This window comes from Musca vetustissima, unplaced genomic scaffold, assembly GCF_032173495.1.
Source record: "Musca vetustissima isolate MV318-11 ecotype Yass unplaced genomic scaffold, APGP_CSIRO_Mvet_v1 utg11920, whole genome shotgun sequence".
NCBI lineage: Eukaryota > Metazoa > Arthropoda > Insecta > Diptera > Muscidae > Musca > Musca vetustissima.
Genome location: NW_026883624.1, coordinates 33,073 through 50,203, shown reverse-complemented (window position 1 = coordinate 50,203; position 17,131 = coordinate 33,073). Strand labels below are relative to the sequence as shown.

Below are 17,131 nucleotides of genomic sequence, written 5' to 3'. Positions count from 1 at the left end.
GCATTCCAAAATTGATTCGGCTTTGCAGGATAACATTTACTGGCACAAAATCAGCAGTTAAGGTCAGAAAGCACCCTCGGAGCCCTTTAATACCGAACGAGGATTCAGACAAGGTGATAGTTTGTCGTGTGACCTTTTTAACATCCTGCTGGAAAAGGTCATACGAGAGGCAAACGTGAACAGAAATGGCACTCTGTACACCAAACAACACATGTTACTCGCCTACGCCGATAACATCGACATAATGGGTCGAACAATGAGAGCGATAACAGCCACCTTTGAACAAATCGAGAAGGAGTCTGCCATGCTGGGTATGGCAGTAAACGGTGAGAAGACCAAGCTGTTGGTATCAACGCCCTAGACTCGGACCAACTGTGGAACTTGAGAACTACAGCTTCGAGGTTGTCAAAGATTTTATATACCTTTGAAATTCGGAGAAGGATAGTGATGTCCAAAAAAAAAAAAAAAAAAAATGCTACTATGGTCTGAGCAAACAACTCAAAAGCAAGGCCACCTTCCGCCAGACCAAACTCACACTCTACAAGACCCTACTACCCGTGCTGTTATATGGTTCTGAAGCATGGGTACTTGCGCAAGCAGATGAGGCGCTCTTGGAGTGTTTCAGAGAAAAATTCTACGAAAGATCTATGGGCCGATCAGCGTTGACGGTGAATATCGCCGTCGAATGAACCATGAGTTGTACCAGCTATTCTCGAACATCGACATTGTTAGACGTATTGAGCTGCAGCAACTGCAGCCATCCCAGAAGGCATAACATTGTCAAATATGGTGTTTCAAATTGGAAAAACTGCGCAAGAGACCGACGCGCCTGGAAATCTCTTTTAAGCTCGACTTATGGAACGAAAGTACTGTCACAAGCCAGCTAAGTAAGTAAACAAGGCGTGGATTTTTGAAAGAATATTTTTTTTAAGGCCTAAAAGAGGAGTGGGTTTTTTTAAAGATGATTTTTTCAAGGCCTAAACAAGGCGTGGAATTATTAAAGAATATTTTTTTGAAGCTGTGGAATGTCCCTGGATTTTTAACGAATATTGGATGGATTTTTTAAGAATATTTTGTGAAGCTCTAGAAGAGGTCTGGATTTTTAAAATAATACTTTGTGAAGCTCTAGAAGAGGAACATTATTTTAAAGAATGTTTTGTTAAGCTCTAGAAGGGGCCTAGATTTTTTATTTAAAGAATATTTTTGAGAGTGTATCAGAACATTTTTTTCTAAATGCACCCAAAGCAATAAACGAATAGTTTCTTCTCCATCATAACTTGAAATTATTTGCCTAATTTGTATCTTATCTTCCGCTTACTTTATTAATATATAAATAAATGTGAATATATTTTTTAATCTTAACACATTTCTCAGAACTTCAGAACATCATCACATTGTTCAAAATTTTATTTTTATCGATGTGCATTTAACGACTGGGAAACGAAGTCAACGAAGTTGTAAATATGAGGAGGGGTGTGATATTCACTAATCTACAAAAAAAAAAATTATTTGATTTTTTTTTTTTGTTTTCAAAATCATGGAAATCCCCCTCGTTGTTACTAGGAGGTCAAACTTTAGACGACACGAAAACCTCTCGTCTACCGATAAGATTTAAATTTTTAAATCTGATTAGAGTGTCATTTAGTTATCCAAATAATGTGTCATATTCAGAACAAGAAGTTCTGTATGTAAGCTTTCTGGTTTCCACTAATAACCCCCATATATTTAATGGCTTATAAGAAAGTGGCAGATGTTTCCGATTTCTTCGTCGGTTGTTTTTCAAATTCTTATCATAAAAATATAATTTTGGAAACTTCTTGATCCCCAGGAAGATTCTGACAAAAAATAAAAATTTGGTAGGTAATCTTCAATATGGGCTAATACTAATCTAACTGAGCACCCCGGCAACTATGTCACAATTATTATTCGGAAGAGACAACCATTTTTTGACACTTAGATTTATAACGCCAATATTTACCTTGGCAAATCTCAGGTGAGATTTCATTTCATTAATTCCCCTTATCTTAACTTCTGTAGATAAATTAAATCTAAATCAACAAAAACAAAAGTAAAAGAAAACAATTCTAACAACAACTATTAGAGATAGTCCCTTGACATTGGCCGAAGGAGAATTCATATCTGTGACAGTTCGGATCTAATATAAAGATGCTGTCAACGGTGTGAGGCTTAATCAGTCTTTGACTGGATTTAAATCAAACTGTGTGCTCCCGTAGTCAGCTCATCACCGGTTCTCTTGAAATCGGATAACAAATCGTCGATAGAGGATAAACTATTAAAGGAAAAGTATCACCGCTCAGAATGTTCGCCAATCCATTGCAAAAACCCACTGCCAAAGGAAAGACATTCCAAGATCGGGAAGCGCCCCATCAATATGCTATATCCGATTATGGTTATGGCAAAGATTCTGTCAAAATCCTGCATGTTAAGAGGGACGGGCCAGTGCATTCGATAAAGGAATTCGAAGTGGGTACACATTTGAAGCTGTACAGTAAAAAGGATTATTTCCATGGTGAGTGAAAAGAAAAGATAGATTTGAATGTCCAAAAGAAGCGTGGATTTTTTTAGGACTTCTATAGGCGTGGATTTTTTTAAGTATATTTTTTAAGGGCCATCACAGGCGGGAATTTTTTAAAGAATATTTTTTTCTAGGGCTTCCATAGGCGTGGATTTTTTTAAAGAATATTTTTTCTAGGGCTTCCATAGGCCTGGATTTTTTAAAGAATATTTTTTCTAGGGCTTACATAGGCGTGGATTTTTAAAGAATATTTTTTCTAGGGCTTCCATAGGCGTGGATTTTTTAAAGAATATTTTTTCTAGGGCTTACATAGGCGAGGATTTTTTATAGAATAATTTTTCTAGGGCTTCCATAGGCGTGGATCTTTTAAAGAATATTTTTCTAGGGCTTCCATAGGCGTGGATCTTTTAAACAATATTTTTTCTAGGGCTTCCATAAGCGTGGATCTTTTAAACAATATTTTTTCTAGGCCTTCCATAGGCGTGGATCTTTTAAAGAATATTTTTTTCTGGGGCTTCGAAAGGCGTGGATTTTTTAAAGAATATTTTTTCTGGGGCTTCCATAAGCGTGGATCTTTTAAACAATATTTTTTCTAGGGCTTCCATAGGCGTGGATCTTTTAAACAATATTTTTTCTAGGGCTTCCAAAGGCGTGTTTTTTTTTGAAGAACTTCTAGAACTTCCATAGGTGTGGATTTTTTAAAAACTTCTGGAACTTCCATAGGTGTGGATTGTTTAAAGAACTTCTGGAACTTCCATAGGTGTGGATTTTTTTAAAAAACTTCTAGAACTTCCATAAGTGTGGATTAAAAAAAAACTTCTAGAACTTCCATAAGTGTGGATTTTTTAAAAAAAACTTCTAAAACTTTTTATATGTGTGGATTTTTTAAAAATCTTCTAGAATTTCCATAAGTCCGGATTTAAAAAAAAAAAACTTCTAGTACTTCCATAAGTGTGGATTTTTTAAAAAACTTCTAGAACTTCCATAGGTGTGGTTTTTTAAAGCATATTTTTAAACACTATTTTTTAAGGTCTTCCTAGGCGTGGATTTTTAAACAATATTCATAAGGTTTTTTTAAGGCGTGGATTTTTACACAATATTTTTAAGGACTTTCTAAGGCGTGGATTTTTTAAATAATAATTTTTCAAGGACTTTCTAAGGCGTGGATTTTTTACACAATATTTTTAAGGACTTTCTAAGGCGTGGATTTTTTTTCAATAATAATTTTTCAAGGACTTTCTAAGGCGTGGATTTTTTTAAATAATAGTTCTTCAAGGTCCATAAAAGGCGTAGATTTGTAAAATAATAGTTTTTCAAGGTCCATAAAAGGCGTAGATTTGTAAAATAATAGTTTTTCAAGGTCCATAAAAGGCGTAGATTTGTAAAATAATAGTTTTTCAAGGTCCATAAAAGGCGTAGATTTGTAAAATAATAGTTTTTCAAGGTCCATAAAAGGCGTAGATTTGTAAAATAATAGTTTTTCAAGGTCCATAAAAGGCGTAGATTTGTAAAATAATAGTTTTTCAAGGTCCATAAAAGGCGTAGATTTGTAAAATAATAGTTTTTCAAGGTCCATAAAAGGCGTAGATTTGTAAAATAATAGTTTTTCAAGGTCCATAAAAGGCGTAGATTTGTAAAATAATAGTTTTTCAAGGTCCATAAAAGGCGTAGATTTGTAAAATAATAGTTTTTCAAGGTCCATAAAAGGCGTAGATTTGTAAAATAATAGTTTTTCAAGGTCCATAAAAGGCGTAGATTTGTAAAATAATAGTTTTTCAAGGTCCATAAAAGGCGTAGATTTGTAAAATAATAGTTTTTCAAGGTCCATAAAAGGCGTAGATTTGTAAAATAATAGTTTTTCAAGGTCCATAAAAGGCGTAGATTTGTAAAATAATAGTTTTTCAAGGTCCATAAAAGGCGTAGATTTGTAAAATAATAGTTTTTCAAGGTCCATAAGAAGGGTAGAATAGTTTTCAAGGTCCATAAGAAGGGTAGAATAGTTTTTCAAGGTCCATAAGAAGGGTAGAATAGTTTATCAAGGTCCATAAGAAGGGTAGAATAGTTTTTCAAGGTTCATATGAAGGGTAGAATAGTTTTTCAAGGTCCATAAGAAGGGTAGAATAGTTTTTTAAGGTTCATATGAAGGGTAGATTAGTTTTTCAAGGTCCATAAGAAGGTACAATAGTTTTTCAAGGTCCATAAGAGGCGTGGATTTTTTAAAGAATATTTTTTATGTTCGGATTTTTTATAGAAAAAAAAACCTCAGGAATTGAGGTTCCACATTTTTTCTATAAAAAATAACTCAGATTTTTTTCTGTAAAAAAATACATCAGGAACTGGAGTCGATTTTTTATAAAAAAATACCTTTGTAACTGTGGTGTGAGTGTTTTTTCTATAGAAAAAATATTTGTTAAAACTGAGGTCCGATTTGTTTCTATATGAAAACATCTGGGCTACGTACCTAGAAAATATATTCTTCTGAAATCAAATTTGAATCTTAATTGTCTCTTTTCTATCCTTAGGTGACAATTCCGATATTGTAGCCACAGATTCTCAAAAGAATACCGTATATTTGTTGGCCAAGAAACATGGTGTAGAGAATCCTGAAAATTTTGCCCTCCTACTGGCTCGTCATTTTATGCAGAAATATGCTCACGTCGAAGAGGTACACATCCATGTAGAAGAATATCCCTGGCAAAGAGTTAGTTCCGAAGAGACCGGTTGTGGTGATGCGGGTAATTGTAATTATACCAACATCAACAATAGGGCCCGACACAATCATGCCTTTATTTTTACCCCCACGGAGATACGCTACTGTGATGTGGTTTTGAGGAGAACTGGTAAGCAGAAACTTGGATAAAAGTATCAAAGATCAAATTTTAAGTTTTGGCCTTTTTCAGATCCCAAACAAACCGTAATTAGCGGCATTCGAGGTCTACGTGTCCTCAAGACCACTCAATCCTCGTTCGTTAACTTTGTCAACGATGAATTCCGCTCCTTGCCCGATCAATATGATCGTATCTTCAGCACAGTGGTCGATTGTTCCTGGGAATATTCCAATACCGATAATGTTCTCTTCTGTAAATCATGGAATAAGGTCAAGAATATTATCATCAGGAATTTTGCTGGTGATCCAAATGTTGGTATATCCTCACCATCGGTCCAACACACCTTGTATCTGACAGAGAAAGAAGTTTTAGACACGCTGCCAGAAGTTTCCGTGATTTCGATGACAATGCCAAATAAACATTATTTCAATTTCGATACGAAACCCTTCCAGGCCGTTGTACCCGGTGAGAATAATGAAGTCTTTATTCCCGTCGATAAGCCACATGGTACGATCTATGCTCAATTGGCACGTAAAGATATTACCAGCCGCCTTTGAGGATGAGTCGTGGGCATTGTATTTTTTTGCGAAAAATAGTTATGTGAAATATTTTAGTTTGATTTTTTTTTTGGTTTCGGATATGTTGTTTTGTAGATTTTTTCTTATCTTATGTTCTCAGTAATAGAAATAAAAAAAAAACAATTTGTAATGAAATGTTTGAATTGTTGAAATTATGTTGGGATTGTTTTATTTGGCAATTAACACCTATTTGAAGTTGGAGGCCTTATTTTTTTGGAATAGTTGTTGAATGGATTCTTTATGAGCTTCTGTTCTTGTAACACTTGTCGTTCCGTTAGATGATTCAAATGAATGGAATTTTGAATAATAGTTCAGATCAATAAAGAAGGAACGACTCTTCGAAAATAATATAAGATTCTACCGAGCTTGAGTTTCTATTTCTCATATAAATATGTTTCGAAGTTCACGTACTTTCCATAAAAAAACAAGTAAGTTAAGAACTAAATGTTCCATAGAAACCTCATTTTTGTATAGAAAAAATCCTCATAAACTAGGAACAGTTTTTTTATTCATAGAGAGGATCTTTCTGAGCATCCGTTTGCATTTGCTCCTCCGATTCATTTTGGGCACTTTTCACCTCTGTGTCCTAGATAACTGCTTCATTATTTTTGTGAGTTTAGCGATATCCTAACCTCAGGTACCATCTTATCGGTCTCCTCATTCTTCCGGTATTATAAGAGGTTAATGTTTGTCTTACCATCGTCTTCATACTTGGAATTTTAGTCCCCATTGAGAACCTATTATATTGTGCCACAGATTTTGGAAATGAAAAATTCTTATTAGGGATGAATGTGCTTGGTACGTCAAAGAGAATATATTAATATCTTCATTTGTAGCTATTGTAGAATTTTTCATACCCTTCACCACACAGTGCATATGTATGTAACAGACAAAAGGAAACGACATAGATACATAGTTCCTTGAGATTGAGATCGATTGAGACAATATGTACTGAAAGAAGCACAGTTTGATATCTCAGAAGTTTTCTTGAAATCGGTCCAGATTTATATATAGCTCCCATATATAGTTTCGTCTGATGTTATGTAAACGGTGCATCAAACTCCCAATATTTCTCAGCTTTAGACAAAATTTTGTACAGCGTCATGAATTCAGTCCAGTTTGACGTCTGTGGAGTGTTGTTGAAATCGGTTCAGATTTAGATATAGTTCCCATATATAGTTTCGTCCGATTATATGCCCGATTAAGACAAAATTATGCACAGTGTACTGAGTTAGGTCCACTTTGAGGTTTTCTTGAAATCGGTTCAGATTTAGATACGGCTCCCATATATAGTTATACCCTATTTTATCGAAATGGTGCACGAAACGCTCAATATTTTTTGCACCATTGGGACAATATTTTGCACAGCGTAGTGATGAAGGTTTAGTTTGATGTCTATGGAGTTTTGTTGAAATCGGTTCAGGTTTATATATAAAGCTTCCATATATTGTTTCGTCTGATTTTAGATAAATGGTGCACCAAACTCCCAATATTTGTTCGACAGACATTTTTCTCAGCGTACTGAATTACGCCCAGTTTGATGTCTGTGGAGTTTTGTTGAAATCGTGTTATAAAATCGTTGATTATCTCGAAGCTGTAGTCTTGCGCGTTGATATCATCAGCTTGGTCTTTTCGCCACTTTGGCAGACAGATTTTCAATTCGTTCAAAGGTGGCTTTTGCGCTTGCAATGTTCGACCCATTATGTAGATGTAATCGGCGGGTAACATATGCTATTTGGTGTACATAGTGCCATTTCTGTTCACATTTGCATTTCGTATGACCTTTTCCAGCAGGATTTTCTAGGTCCTTTCCGACTTTAATTGTACCACTTAACGTTATCCTGCATAGTCTATTAAGTTTGCAGAAATGCCGAAAGTAGACATGGCTTTAAACCCCTCTGAACGTATAGGGCTGTCAAATACGACTTTATAGTTGACGAATAGGTGGAATGTATCAATGTGTTTTTCGTACCAGTCCTGAAGTCGCATTGGTATGGTCCAATAATGTCATTGACCATTGGCTTCAGTCGTTCACACATCACGCTGGATAGCACTTTATATGCGATGGTAAGGAGACTTATTCTCCTATAGTTGGCACACAAAAGAATACCAGTAAGTAAAGTAGTAAAGTCGGACTGCGCCGACTATATGATACCCTTCACCACTTTGGGTATATTGTATCTATGTATCATTACAATTGGATGTCAATGTTCCCTCGAAGGAAAATACTCATGTCTTTCTGCAACCTATGATACATTTAATTTCATCATTGCTACACGCTATTCGTTACGCCGCACTGTTAAAAATTTAATTTCAATCAGACACCCGTTCGAATTATATATGAAAGCTATGACTGCATCTGCATCAATTTCAACAAAACTCAACAACGTCATTAACCATCGGACGAAAATATATATGGGAGCTATATCTAAATCTGAACCGATTTTCCCGAAATTTAACACATAACTTTCTAGACTTAATTCAGTACGCTGTGCCAAATTTCGTGCAAATCGAAGGATATATAGGGACTTTGGTGCGCCATTTACATAAAATCGGACGAAAATATATATGGGAGTTATATCTAAATCTGAACCGATTTTCACGAAATTTAACACACATCGTTTTAGGCTTAATTCAGAATGCTATGCCAAATTTCGTGGAAATCGAAGGTTATATAGGGACTTTGGTGCACTATTTACCTAAAATCGGACGAAAATATATATGGGAGCTATATCTAAATCTGAACCGATTTTCACGAAATTTAACACACATCGTTCTAGACTTAGTTCAGTACGCTGTGCCAAATTTCGTGCAAATCGAAGGATATATAGGGACTTTGGTGCACCATTTACATAAAATCGGACGAAAATATATATGGGAGCTATATCTAAATCTGAACCGATTTTTCCCAATTTCAATAGGGTTCGTTCTTGGGCCAAATAAGTGAGCTGTGCCAAATTTCATCCACATCGGTTCACAAACGCGACCTGTACTTTGTTAACAAAAATACATGGACGGACGGACATGCATAAATCGACTTAAAAAGTGATTCTATGCCTATTCTCAAAAGGAACCATGGGTCTATCTCGTTTCCTGTTGCCTGTTAAAATATATGCACAAAGACATAATACCCTGTACCACAGTGTGGTGAAAGGTATAAACATTGTGCAGGTACAATTAACCAGACGAGGTCAAATCCCGCATCGGTAAAGAACCTTAAGCTACTGTTTATAGTGGTGACAGAATATTACCCTTTGGTGTTACTTGTCCTTGATATTTATGTCCTGTTGCCTACAGTTTATCTCTCTATTTCTTAGCATATGGCTGAACCGGGGTATGTTTGCCTGGTCAACTCGAAAGACTTCTTAGGATTGGATAAGATTTTCAGTGCCGACTTTATTAAAGGCTCTTTTTATATCAATGCATAAAGCTAAAGTAAACAAATTCTGGGCGAAGGTGCCTTCAGTATGGTGTACTACCTCGTGTAAAGCGGTTTCCACCGATCTCCTTCTTATATACACATGCTGTTAATATTTTATTATTTTATATTTAGCTGTTTTATATTTTATTTTGGTACTTATCGACTGTCCGTTTCATGGCTTTCAGTAGAAATGAGGATAAGCTTAATGGCCGTAAAATGTTGGCATTGTGCAATGGTCGTGCTTGGGTATAAAGACAACGCGGACTTCCAAACCTTACAAATGCGTTACAGAGCACTGTTAAGCTTGGTGATAAATATTTCGCCTCTTTATACCCTTCACCACACTATGGTACAAGGTACTATGCCTTTGTGAATATGTTTGTAACACTAAAGCCCCTATCTTTCTTTTGATTTGCACGAAATTTGACATAGCGTACTGAATTAGGACTAGAATAACGTACGTGAAGTTTCGTGAAAATCGGTTTAGATTTAGACATAGCTCTAATATATATTTTCGTCCGATTTTGTGTAAATGGTGTACCAAAATTTGCATAGCATACTAAACTAAGTCTAGAATAATGTGTGTCAAATTTCTTGAAAATCGGTTCAGATTTTGATATAGCTCCCACATATATTTTCGGCCGATTTTGTATAAATGGTGCACCAAAATCCCCGATTATCTTTCGATTTGCACGAAATTTGGCATAGGGCAATGAATTGAGTCTGGAATGATGTGTGGAAAGTTTCGTGAAAATAGTTTCAGATTTAGATATAGCTCCCATATATATTTTCGTCCGATTTAATGCGAATGGAGTACCAAAGTCCCTGTATATCCTTCAATTTGCACGAAATTTGGCATAGGGTTCTGAATTGAGTCTAGAATGATGTGTGCTAAGTTTCGTGAAAATCGGTTCAGATTTAGCTATATCTCTCAAATATATTTTCGTCCGATTTAATGTAAATGGTGCACTAAAATCCCTATATATAATCGATTTGCACAAAATTTGGCACAGCGTAGTGAACTGAGCCTTGAATGACGTGTGCTAAGTTTCGTGAAAATCGGTTCAGATTTAGATATAGCTCCCATGTATATTTTCGTCCGATTTTAGGTAAATGGTGCACCAAAGTCCCTGATTATCTTTCGATTTGCACGAAATTTGGCATATGACAATGAATTAACTTTGGAATGATGTGTGGTAAGTTTCGTGAAAATTGATTCAGATTTAGATATAGCTCCCACATATATTTTCGTCCTATTTTATGTTAATGGAGCACCAAAGTCCCTATATTTCTTTCGATTTGCACGAAATTTGGAATAGAGTACTGAATTGAGTTTGGACTGATGTATATATCTCCCATATATATTTTCATCCGATTTAAGGCAAATGGTGCACTAAAGCACAACGTACTGAATTGAGTCTTGAATGAAAATCGGTTCAAATTTAGTTATATATATATATATATATATGTTTATATTTCGATTTGCACGAAATGAAATTTAGATAGGTTCGGAAGGGCGACGTCTTTTAGAATATATATGTAGAATTTAGATAGGTTCGGAAGGAAGAATATAGTCGGACCAGTCCGACTTTACTGCTTTCCTTCCTGGTTTTGTAATAAAACAGGGAAGACGTTGTCTAGCCCTGTCGCTTTGAATGGGGAGAAGCTCTTCAAATCATCCCGTACCATTGACTCGTCAATATTAGGGTTTTCGGATCCTATCTCCCTAATTACTGTCATCGTCAGTTCTGAGTGTGCTTTGTGGGAAGTGTGCTTTCATGAAAACCCCTATTGTTTCATCAGTTTTTCTATCTTATTACCCTCACCATCTAGCATTGTTTCGGTTTGTGTATGAGTTTTTAATAGATATACGTCGCTTACGCTGTCCACCTGTTATCACAGGACGTTGCGTTTGACGGTTTTTGTCATTCCTTCTTATAATTATTCCAGGTTCGTAGTATTTAATAATTAAAAAAAACATTACCGAAGTTATATTAAAACGATTTATACGTAAATAATTGTTAGGGTCTAAGAGATGTATTTTGTATTTTTATCAATATAAAATTCTGCACAGGGATTTCCCGTAAGGTTTCCCATAAACATAGTTATTGTCCTTAGAAAAAATGGAAGCATCCACAGTCAAAAAAAAAAAACCTAAAAACTATGTTGTTTTCTTTCCCAATGCCTTTTATCTGCTGTCATATTACTTCGACACGAAATAACCCCACATCGAGGGTTTTTTTTGACAACTACAAAAAAAAAAAAAAAAAAATGAAAAAAACACTTTCGCTTTTTTATCTTTGATGACAATTTGTATGCAATTGATAAAAACATAAGTACATGTACATACAAGATACGAGCACATCTGCTTACACCCTCCTCCACCTGCCAAAGAAAATAAAACGTAGAAAAAAAATTGAGATGTGTTATCTGTTGTCTGTTTTATTTGTTTATTTGCTTGTTATTATTAAATAAACATTAAGTAATTTTTCTCAATTTTTTGACCGTATTTTATTCGTAACGAATTTAACGTTTTTTTGGGTTAGTTTATTACATTTGTTTATTTGAAAGAAAATAAAACAAAAAAAAAAAAAAAATGAAACCGGTACATGAGTGAATGCCCTTGGGTAGAAATCTTGGGAGTTTCACTTAAAACCAAAATTGTAAATTACTTCCTACATGACTATGCATATAATTAATTAGGCGGTTTTCGTGAATCTTTCAAATATTTTTCATCGAGGTCTATATTTGCCGTAGTTTTTTAAATATTTTTCATCGAGGTCTATATTAGGTGTGGATTTTTTACATAATTTTTTTTTAGGTCTATATGTTTTTCAAATAATTTTTTTCGAGGTCTATATTAGGCGTGGATTTTTTAAATATTTTTCTGGGTCAATATTAGCCGTGGATTTTTTAAAAATATTTTTTCATAGTCCAGTCTCAGACTTGAATTTTTTTTAATATTTTTTCAAGGTCCTGCATTGGGCGTGGATTTTTTACAGCATCATATACAGGCGTCGATTTTTTTAAAACAATTTTTTCAAGAATAATAGACAGGCGTTGATGTTTTTAAAAATATCGAGGTTCAGTCTTATTTTGAAGTACCATAGGTCCAACAAATTTTCAAGTTCCAACAAATCCAAACCCAAAATTTATTTTGACAAAAAATCATAATATTTCCTTTATTTGTTCTCAAAAATAATAATCATATACATTGAAATTTTCCATCTAATACTTAAAACTTAACCCAAAAAGTTATTAAACCAATTTCGTTGCGGTGCATAGCACGTGGGTTTGGTCAACCACAAAACATCGACAGACAGCCGTAAAATATCACCCATATCAAAGGTACACTTCTGACGAGTTTGGGCATATGGAGGATTATCATTGGCTCTCAACTCTTCGGCTTCCCATCGTGACACGGTTCCATCCGATTCACTCGATCGCGACATGGCAACTTTTAATAAAGGATCTGCAGTTAATTTTTCGGCAACTATTTTTTCCGCAACCTTATCATCCGTGTCACTGAAATAGTACTCCTTGCGGGTGGAATTGGTTTCAACAATTGAGACGGGTTTTTGATCACCGAAAGAACGAGCATAGCGTAGCTGATTAAATCCACCAAATGGTTGATGGACTGGTTGCAATGGGCTGGGACTGGTCAATTGATAGCCAGGGAAGCCATTGGGATCTGAAAGAAATTGTGGTGGGTGAGGTTGATATAAGGCATTGCCATTTTGTGGCGGTATAAATGTGTGGTCATAGAGGGGATTTTGTTGCAGGGATTGGCCTAGACCTTGAGGATTAAAAGCTTGGCCATAATTAGCGCCTCCAACTCCGCCTGTTTGTTGGAGATTTTGTGGGAAACTTTGTGTTCCGAAGCCGTTGAACTGTTGTTGCTGGGCCAATTGTTGTTGTTGTTGCAATAATAGTTGCTGCTGATTGAATTGTTGTTGTTGCTGATTGAATTGTTGTTGTGGTTGATTGAACTGCTGTGGCTGCGTAAATTGTTGTTGCTGCTGCTGATTGAGACCACCAAAGGTTTGCTGTGACAACCCTGGTGCCGAAGGATAATTGGTCTGCTGTTGGAAATTTTGTCCCAAGAAATTTGTATTGCCCACAGTTGCGGGTGCCGAAATGGGCAATGTCGGACTTAGTGTTGACGTTTCATATGGTGAACATTCTTCCTGGCTAATTTCCAATAGAAAACCACTCGAAGGCACACCCGAATAACCCATACGCATGCGTATCTTTTTCTCACCCTGATAATTCCAAAATCCGGTATAAACATAATCCGAACGACAGCCACAGAATCGTTGATTACCGATTTCAATGAAATCGTCAGGGCAGGAATTTCTTGACATGCCCGCCAAACCGGCAGCGCCACCCTGTAGTCCGCTAACAATTTGAGAAGTTTTACCAAAATCGAAAAATTTGAAAACGACACGAAGCCGGCAGATGTTGGAGGAGTGTTTCTGCAGACGGAACTCACAATCCCGACGATTAACGGGTAAGAGGTTGCTAAATATGGTTCGTGGAAATCCTGGGCTGGAAAGGTAGAACCTCTTCTGTTGGAATGGTGTGGTACAGCAGGCATCCAGGACACTACTGCTGCCATCTATGGCCCGTAAATAGCTTGTGGTGGGCCAAGCCCCCACATATTGATCTTGGGTCACGGGGACATAGGGATTCACCACATAAGGAGGTAAATAGGGTTGTACTTGATGATGTTGTTGCTGCTGATGCTGCTGTTGTTGTTGTTTCTTGGTCTGATGGTTATTTTCCTTGCAAGGCTTTTTGGAATTGGAATTTGGTTGGCTGGGTAAATAATTCCATTGCTGTACTGCCTGCGGTTGAGGTATCACAGTTCCGGTGGGCAAATAGAAGGGTCCATATGTGGTCGGGTACAAAGGTGATTGCAGCTGATTGGGATAATTTAAACCAAACAAGGGTTGCAATGGATAAACCTGATGCTGATCCGCTCCTGAAATGTTACGGAATAATTCCATTAACTGCACTCGAGGTGGACTTAAGTGTGTACCCGGTGCCGTAACTGTTATGGTATCATCATCATCTTCCGCATCATCAACATCATTGTTGCGCGTTTCGAGATTTCTCAACACCTCTTCCTTTTCACAGGCCAAACGGGTTATCAACAGCTTAAAACCCTTACCCGTTGACCAGGGTGAATCATCGGCATGGAAACGTAAACGCAAAATACCATCAGGAGTGTGATATTTTTTAATACCTACCACCTGACCACACAGAGTATCCATGTCTTCATCGACATTATCCAAACCCACTGAGAGATAATCATTTTCACAATTTTCCGATTTTTCCAAAAAGAAATCCAAAAATTGGATGTGAAATTTGGTGGGGCAACGATAGGGGGATTTGATGACATAATCCCAACAGGTTCCGGGAGGATAATCATCAGGATAATTCGGAGATTCCAATATGGTTTGTCGTGTCCTATGTACACCCGTCAAGGCACATTTGGGTAACTCATCATGGGTATGACCCCGCACCAATCCCATACACAGTAGCAAGGATATCAGTCCCTTTAATATAATTCTCATATTCCAGCCGTTCCAATTTTTTTCTTCTCTTCGTTCGAAATTTTTATTTTCCGCGTCCCGTCTTTCGTTAACGAATTCCCAATTAAGACTGTTTTAAAATTCCAAACCAATTTCGGATCATTGACTAAGTAAAACTCAACTCGGCGATTCACATTGTCCACTAAGGTGTGAAATTGTTTGTCTATTTGTTTTCTTACCAAGTTTCCGCTGCGTCCGATCCAAGCCACCATCATCGCAGTCGTCTATGAAAACAATTTAAGTTTTTGTTTTGTCCAAAAAAACTATCGGACGACCGAACAACAACATAACAACAAACAAAATATATTGTTTACCACCTTCCCCTCCCCCTTCGCTTAGGGTCGGCTTAGCGGCCGGCCACAAAATGTGCAAGACGTCATTAATACCCCAGATGAAGAAGACGACGCATACGTCTCATTTCATAGTCCACCACCGCCACATTTCATTGGTAATCGAAATATAGCCTCCAGTTAGAAGTAAAAACAAATTGTAGCATCGTTTCTGGTTTTCTTCTCTCTAGGGGAGGTGGGGTGGTGGTCAATACGAAATCATCATTAATAAATTTTACTTAATTTTTAAATGTTTCATTTTTCTATATATTTCGAAATATGTATGGAAATTTCTCCAAAATATGAATTATACGAAAAACTGCAGATGTAATTAACAAATATAGCAGTAAAATGGTCCGACGGAGATGTGCAAGAGGTGTTCATTACTTTTTTCTTGCTTGAAGAACTCTTTACTCACCATTTACAATTTTCAAAACTAACCGATATTGGATTTTGTCTCCTCCGAAGATTTTTAGGCCTGCACTTTCTAATAATTTTTTCCAAATCCTGTCAGAGGCCTGGAAATAGAGATTTTTAAAAGAATATTTATACCCTTCACCACACTGTGGTACTGTGTATTATGTCTTTGTGCATATGTTTATAACAGGCAAAAGGAAACGAGAATCACTTTTTAAGTCAATTTATACATGTCTGTCCATGTGCCCAAGGATGAACTCTATTGAAATTGGCAAAAATCGGTTCAGATTTAGATATAGCTCCCATTTATATTTTCGTCCGATTTAATGTAAATGTTGCACCGAAGTCCCTATAAATCTTTCGATTTGCACGAAATTTGGCACAGGGTACTGAATTAGGTGTAGAATGATATGTGTTAAGTTTCATGAAAATCGGTCCAGATTTAGATGTTGCTCTCATATATATTTTGGTCCGATTTTAAGTAAATGGTCTCTATGTATTCTTCGATTTGTACGAAATTTGGCATAACGTACTGAATTGAGTCAAGAATGATGAGTGGTAAGTTTCGTGAAAATCGGTTCAGATTTCGATATACCTCCCATATATATTTTCATCCGATTTTAGGTAAATGGTGCACCAAAGTCCCTATGTATTCTTCGATTTGCACTAAATTTGGCATAGCGTACTGAATTAAGTCTAGAACGATGTTTGCTAAGTTTCGTGAAAATTGGCTCAGATTTAGATATAGCTCCCATATATATTTTCGTCTGATTTTATGTAAATGGTTCACCAAAGTCCTTAAATATTTTTCGATTTGCACGAAATTTGGCATAGTGTACTGAACTAAGTCTAGAAAGATGTGTGTTAAATTTCGTGAAAATCGGTTCAGATTTCGATATACCTCCCATTTATATTTTCGTCCGATTTTAGGTAAATAATGCACCAAAGACCCTCTATATCCTTCGATTGGCACGAAATTTGTTATAGCGTACTGAATTGAGTCTCGAATGATGAGTGGTAAGTTTCAGGAAAATCGGTTTAGATTTAGATATAGCTCCCTTATATATTTTCTTCCGATTTTATGTAAATGGTGCACGAAAGTCCCTATATAACTTTCGATTTGCACCAAATTTGGCATAGTGAACTGAATTAAGTCTGGAACGATGTGTGGTAAGTTTAGTGAAAATCGGTTCAGATTTCAATATATCTCCCATATATATTTTTGTCCTATTTTATGTAAATAGTGCACCAAAGTTCCTATATATCATTCGATTTGCACGAAATTTGACATAGCGTTCTGAATTGAGTCTAGAATGACTTGTGTTATGTTTCGGAAAAATTGGTTCAGATTTCTACCCAAATGAAGTTAAATTTAGCAATACATGAGTATGTTCCTTCCAGAGAATATTGACATGCAATTGTAAG

At 36.1% G+C, this 17,131-nt stretch overlaps 2 protein-coding genes across 2 annotated transcripts; one reads left to right on the top strand and one right to left on the bottom strand.

The window, feature by feature from the left end:
• The first annotated feature begins 2,316 nt into the window (after positions 1-2,316).
• LOC133330545 (uricase-like) lies at positions 2,317-5,921 on the top strand. Its single transcript, XM_061538982.1, has 3 exons — positions 2,317-2,530; positions 5,059-5,376; positions 5,437-5,921. The coding sequence occupies exons 1-3, from the start codon at positions 2,320-2,322 to the stop codon at positions 5,919-5,921; spliced, it is 1,014 nt and encodes a 337-aa protein (XP_061394966.1). The 5' UTR covers positions 2,317-2,319.
• Positions 5,922-12,590: 6,669 nt separating this feature from the next.
• LOC133330547 (uncharacterized) lies at positions 12,591-14,942 on the bottom strand. Its single transcript, XM_061538984.1, has one exon. It carries the CDS (start codon positions 14,940-14,942, stop codon positions 12,606-12,608), a length of 2,337 nt encoding a protein of 778 aa, XP_061394968.1. The 3' UTR covers positions 12,591-12,605.
• Between the last annotated feature and the right edge of the window lie 2,189 nt (positions 14,943-17,131).

Coding starts and splice junctions, on each gene's coding strand:
- LOC133330547 (XM_061538984.1), bottom strand. CDS start 14,942: ATGAGAATTATATTAAAGGGACTGATATCCTTGCTACTGTGTATGGGA.
- LOC133330545 (XM_061538982.1), top strand. CDS start 2,320: ATGTTCGCCAATCCATTGCAAAAACCCACTGCCAAAGGAAAGACATTC. Junction 2,531..5,058: donor TAAAAAGGATTATTTCCATG/GTGAGTGAAAAG, acceptor TTCTATCCTTAG/GTGACAATTCCGATATTGTA. Junction 5,377..5,436: donor TGTGGTTTTGAGGAGAACTG/GTAAGCAGAAAC, acceptor GGCCTTTTTCAG/ATCCCAAACAAACCGTAATT.